This window comes from Chaetura pelagica, unplaced genomic scaffold (assembly GCF_000747805.2).
Source record: "Chaetura pelagica isolate M959 unplaced genomic scaffold, ChaPel_1.0 scaffold62, whole genome shotgun sequence".
NCBI lineage: Eukaryota > Metazoa > Chordata > Aves > Apodiformes > Apodidae > Chaetura > Chaetura pelagica.
Window position 1 is genome coordinate 624,248 of NW_009952438.1, and position 6,321 is coordinate 630,568.

A 6,321-nucleotide genomic window follows, 5' to 3' on the forward strand; every position below is an offset into this window, starting at 1 on the left:
GAAGTTCTAGAGGGGTGACAGATCACAGAACATAGGATATTCTCACAAAGTTCAGCAAGACCAAGCACAAGGTCCTACCCCTGCAGTTTTTCACCAGCAGCTGCTCTTCAGCCCACAGCCCTCCTCCCATGTCTGCAGCTCCCTGTGGAAGGCCAGAGGTGATCTCAGAGTCTGGCCCGGGGTGATTTTGCTCCTTTGCCATTTTGAGCCTGTGCCAGGGAGCAGCTGAGCAAAGCAGCTCATCCAGCCCGGGGGCTGAGCGACCAGTGTAGCAGCAGCAAACACACACAGGGAGGAAATCCCCCTCTGCTGAGGAGTCCAGCTTGCTAGAAGATACCTTCCACCACTGGCAAGTAGCTTATCTCCCCTGTGCAGGACAGAGGGGTTTGCATTGATGCCTCTCCAGCACAGACCTCAAGCAGGGGGGCTGAGTCACTTCCAGCTGCATTCCTGATGGACCACTGGCAGGTCCTAGTAGCTGCTCATCATTTGTAGTTACTTGTTTCTTCTGAAGTGGCTAACAGCTGGAGCTCTATGGCTTGGTCTTCTGTCAGTTTCAGAGCTTCTTACCCCAAAGTACCTGTGCATCAGCTGAAGGTGCCATCCCTGTCACAGGGGCCTCCAGCCCTTCCCTTTCAGCTGCTCCTGTACTGACCAGATCCAGCTGCTGCTTGCTCAGGATTTTGCCTGGCTATGCAGGAGTGGTTTGTTTTACCCTGCAGAGGCCATGGATTGATCTTTCTGTCTGACATACACATCCCTGATCCCACCTTCCTGGGGAATTTGTCTTTGAAGGATTCTTGAAAGTAACCAGGCAGCTGAACAATCTCCCCTACGAAACAGAGGGGGAACCTGAATTTGCTCAGATACTTTCTCCTCCCCCTTGGTAAGAATTTCTAGGAGCACTTAAGGATATTTTACACCTTGTAAATTAAGTGTTGTTTCCAGTGTGAGCAGCTGAAGTTCTCTTGCTCTCCCCTGGCTGGTGAGGGCAGCAGCTTTTGTCTCCTGCACTGAGAAAGTGATGCTGCCCTCACCTTGGAGATGGCCAGAGCCAGGCCGAGTCAAAGAGAAGCAAGGAGTGTTTACATACTTGGCAAGAGCAGGCAGGGGGCAGGGGCAGGGCTGGCAGAAGGTGGGCACTCCTTGGTCAAGGTCGCCGATGAAGCCGTCGGGACACAGCTCACAGTGCTGCCCTGTGGTGTTTCTCTGGCAGCCCTGCAGGGAGAGAGAGCAGGACAGGTGAGCAGGGGAGGTTCTCCTCCGGTGGGGAGACGTTACTGACTGAGTCACAGCATCACCAAGGCTGGAAAAGCCCTTTAGGATCATCCAGCCCAGCCTGTGACCAACACCCCCACATCTCCAGACCTTGAGCCACCTCCAGCCTTTCCTTGAGCACCTCCAGGGATGGTGCCTCCACCATGTCCCTGGGCAGCCCATCCCAAGGTCTGGTCACCCTTCCCATGAGGAAGTGCTTCCTGATATTCAGCCTAAACCTCCCCTGGAGCAGCTTCAAGCCAGGCCCTCTTGTCTTGTTGCTGTTTGCCTGGAAAAAGAGCCCAACCCCACCTGACTGAACCTCCCTTCAGGTACTTGAAGAGAGTGGGAACGTCCCCCCTGAGTCTCCTCTTCTCCAGGCTGAACAACCCCAGCTCCCTCAGCCTCTCCCTGAAGACCCAGACAAGTAGAACAGGCTCAGGTGCCAGACCCTGGCCCCTCAGGGCATGGACAAAGCCAAACCAGTGGGCACTGCTGCAAGTTCAGGTGCTGGGCAGGTGCAGGGGGACGGGCAGACACAGGTGCCTGCCGGGTGCTGGAGCTGAAGCAGCAGTGCCTGTGGTCAGAGATGTCCAGGGGGCTCAGGTGTAGCTATCAGCTCGTGCTTTGAACTGCATCTGCCACGAGGTAAAAAAACCCTCTTCTTACACCAAAACAAAATGAAAAATGCCTGCTGGTAAATGCTGTCATCAGATTTCAGTCCAGGTACAGGTCTCAGCAAGGCTGCTTCTTGGACTTGATGGCTGAGGCAGAATACCAGGAGAATCTGGCTGTCATGCAGGGGGTTGGAACTGGATGATCTTGAAGGTCCCTTCCCACCCAAACCAGTCTGTGTTCTATGAGTCTATGATCTTTTTCATCTTTGAGGTTTATGATTTCAAGCCTTCTCTCTTCAGGCACAGGATGAGATGCAGTGCTGGCCTTCAGAACTTCATTTGGAAGGAGATGAAGCACTAAGAGGAAACACTAAGTATTGTGCAACTTCTACTGAAGTCAAATCAACTGTCAACCTAAAATAATGAGAACAGCAGCAAAACTTGGTTTCTGGTGCAGTTTGGGTCAAGCTACCTCTCCATGTCAAAGCTTTGATTTGTAGAACTTGCCCTGTATTAAGGAGTGAAGTGGGAGCTGATGTCTTGCCAAAACCACCTGGCCTGCTGCTTCCTCTGTCCATCACTTGTCTCAGCTACCTGTGGGAAGTGTGACTGAGCAGGGGGAGCCCTGGCAGCCCTTCCTTGCAGTCTTGGCCTGACTTCCTACGTGCCTCTGACAGCCCCTGCACAGGGGATGGACACGAAGTGGTGACAGGCTGGGACTAGGAGGGAGGGAAGTATCTTTATATTAGAAAATGAGTCTATTAAGAGTAATGCTTTGGACAGCTACTGCACACCAAAGCACCCTGCAGAGGAGCAAGGCTGCATTTCAGCACCAGCCAGTTGCAGTTCTGGGTGGCTTTCTCATCAGGCTCACATATAGATGTAGTCCTTCTCTACAAAAGGCAACAGGGAGCTGTGAGCTGAGGGCTCTTTGTGAAGCCAGAAGTACCTAACAAGCTGGAGAGCTTTGATAGCTCCCTGCTGCTCTGTGCTCGTGCCTGGTGGATGGTTGTAGATCTGCTGGCAATTCTCCAGCCCTGCCTTGGCAATCATGTGGAACATGCTATCCTTTTGGGCAGAACTGCCAACTCCCTTCCAGCCTTTCCACTCAGCTGCAAACCCAAATACTTGAGCACAAATCACTTACACAACAATATGCTCGGGTGTAAAAAAAATTCCATAAAAGGCTGGAAAGGATTCCAGCAAATTTATCCTCTCTACTGTTACCATCCTTTGGCCTTTCTTCTTCCAGAAAGGACATGCACTGTATTTATTTGTTTGTTTCTTTGTTTTTGAGTAATCTTTTGATGCCTTATATATATGCTGATCAAATATGCAGGACTGAGATGAAAACACAACACTTTTTACGTAGGTACCAAGTAATTTACCCTCCACGTTCTGCTAAAGTGCTCTCTCCAGAGTTCTTCTGCTCTGTGTGTTTTCATGCCTTTATGAAGATAAAACCTCCATTAAAGAGGTTCAAGGGGGACAGTGATTTACTTGAGAGAGTCCAAGGGAGGCTGTGAGGATGATGAAGGGACTGGAACATCTGTCTGATGAGGAAAGGCTGAGACACCTGGGGCTGTTCAGTCTAGAGAAGAGAAAACTGAGAGGGGATCTAATTAATGTCTGTAACTACCTGCAGGGGGGGTGTCAGGAATGGGTCAGTCTCTGCTCAGTGGTGCCTGTGACAGGACAGGGGGCAATGGATGCACATAACATTAGTAAGAACTTCTTCACTGTGAGAGTGACAGGGCTCTGGGACAGGCTGCCCAGAGAGGTTGTGGAGTCTCCTTCTCTGGAGACATTCAAACCCCCTCTACATGTTTTCCTGTGTGACCTGCCCTAGGTTCTGTGGTGGTCCTGCTCTGGCAGGGAGGTTGGAGTCAATGATCTCCAGAGGTGCCTTCTGACACCCACCATTCTGTGATCTGTGATTAACAGTAGAAACTGCAGGAAGGACTCTGAGAACAAAGCCCTCCCCCCAGTTTGTCTGGATATCCAGCTCTGTCAGTTTTAAATCCTTTCAGACTTTCAACCCATTTGACTGTGTTCCTCTGGAGTCAGTGCAATCACATTTTTTGGCCCACATGGAGCCTTGCCCATTAATACTCCCTCATTGCTTTAGACAACCTGTTCCACCTCCACGTGCCACTCATTTCACAGTTTGACCATCACAGCCACCCTGACATTCTTCTCAGCTGTCAAGTGACCCGAAGCCCATTCCCAGGTCTTAATCTGAAAATGCTGAACCCTCAGTGGAGGTGCTGCAAGAACCAGCTCAGCTGGGGGCTCTGGCTGGGTGGGCTCGGGGGGATGGTGGAAAAGGAAAACATCCCTTCTCTACCTTCATATCTTATGAGCAGCAAACCCCAGTGGGCTTCATGCAGGGGACATGCACACCAGCAGCTGCACATTGCCCCTGGCAGCTCCTGCAGTTCCACCCCCTTAGTGTCACAGGGACACAAATCAAAAGCTAGAGGGTCCTACAAATTATTCCCTATTTTTTTTTTAATATTTTTTTTTCCTCTCTTTGCTAGGATTGAGGAAGTTAAGTTAAAAGTCAGAAGTCTAAAATCAGTAGAAGGAATTGGTGTTTGATCCTCTGCTGGCATCCCATCATCAGCAGGTAGTGTCTGTGAGATGAGCATCGTTTGCCATGGTGGGTGGATCCTGGATGGAGCTGAGCCTGTGCTGGCTGCTCTGCTGGCACTTGGCTGATTCTCTGCAGAAACAGCATGGGCTGAGTGGCTCTGCAAGTTTGAATCACAGGGCCATGGCATTGGCTTCTGCACCAGTTTTATGTGGCCATCTCTGCAGGAAAGGCTCTGTCTGCAACGATTTCTTCTCTCTGCTTACCTAATGAGGTTGTTGAGTCGTTGACTGTATCGTTCAAAAAGCTTTTAAAGGCTTGTGGATTTGATTTGCACTGGGAGAACTTCTGCAACAGAACCCTAAGCCAGATACTTCTGTCAGCAGAAATTAAGGACATGAGCACTTTACCCTAAGGCATCGCTAATAGGGGCTTAATTTTATTTGATTTCAAACTCAGGGCAGAGGCCAATGAGAATTTCATTAATTTTTATGCTGTGGGAACTACATTTGCCAGATTGATTTGGGAGATTTGCATAATATGTTGGTCTTAGAGCATTGTATGGAGTCTGGCCCTTACATTTCATCCCTTTTGAAGTACTTTTTCATCTTTATGCTGCCCTGTACATTTATTAATTTTTTTATAGCTTAGTTATTATTTAAACTGCAAAAAAGGATTATCTGCCAACTGAACACAGTGTGGTTACTACTTTCATGTTGTCTTCTGTCATTGGTATCAAAGTTAACTTTAAAAAATCACTTTCATGATTAATTCATTCCATTGTGTGAATAAGGCCAGACATAGGAAATGTTAACTTTGGTGAACATCAGTTCTTTTAAAGATCTCCTGCTGAGGACATTCCACAACATCTGTGACCTGTGGATGGTGCAACGTGGTGCCAGGGGAGAGTCCAGCAGGGATAAAACTTGAGAACACCTAAAGCTACCCCTCAGAAACAGGGACACAGCAGGTTTGTGCTGACAGGAGTGGAGGATGACAACACTAATAATATGGGATAAATAAGATCAATACAGAATATGTGTATTTATTTTGTTTAACAGCCTGTTAAACAACTAACTGAGTGCAGAAAGTCATGTCTTACTACTAGGGGGGAGTCATTTGCCTAAATTGATGGCAGAGAAAATAATGAGCTCCCAAAGCCATGAGGCCCTGTCTTGCTGTCTGTGCTCAGAAGGACCTGGCCATACAGGTACCTGCTGCTCAGCCCTCAGCAGGCTGTGAGCAGATCCACTGCCCTGCCTCTCCAGAAGGGCCCTGAGGGAAGGCTGCTTTGTCCTCTGCTTCCAATACGATCCCATAATCAACCATCCAGCCTCCTTTTCCCTAATTACTTGTGTTCATTCATCTAACAAGCTTCTCCCTGCTGTCGTTGAAGTTACACCTTTCTTTCTCTAAGCTTTTCTGCTCCCAGGCTTCCTCAGTCTCATTTTGCAGTTTATCCATTTCATTGGGTTTCCAGTCTTCCCTGGACATCTCTGCATCCTCAGGGAAGTGTTGTTACTGCAGCACCCAAGGGCATCTCTGGTTTTGTTTCATGCTACTAGACCTTTCATACCCCTTTTAATCCTGGACTTTCCTTTCACCACCCTCTTTCCCCCTTCCTTTTACTCTTATTTTACTTCAGCCTTTTTGCTTTTCCTCTTTATTCAGAAGTAAATGTCCTGAGTTGATGGTTTCTGAAATCACTCAGACAAGCCATCAAATGGCCTGTTTGAACTCAAGCAGCAAACTGGGGCTTAGCTCTTGGTTTTCTTCTTTGCTCCCTGATCGATTCCAAGAGTTTAACAGGCCAGAGAAACATTAGTCAGGAATGCAGATATTCTTTCTGATTAT

At 48.6% G+C, this 6,321-nt stretch overlaps 1 protein-coding gene across 1 annotated transcript in view; it reads right to left on the reverse strand.

Moving 5' to 3' along the window:
- The window catches only part of LAMA4 (laminin, alpha 4), an 89,704-nt gene that overhangs the window by 63,849 nt on the left and 19,534 nt on the right, over positions 1-6,321 (reverse strand). The window contains exon 3 of the mRNA XM_010008393.1: positions 1,094-1,218. Coding sequence (XP_010006695.1) covers positions 1,094-1,218 — 125 coding nt within the window. The remainder of the gene's footprint in view (positions 1-1,093; positions 1,219-6,321) is intronic.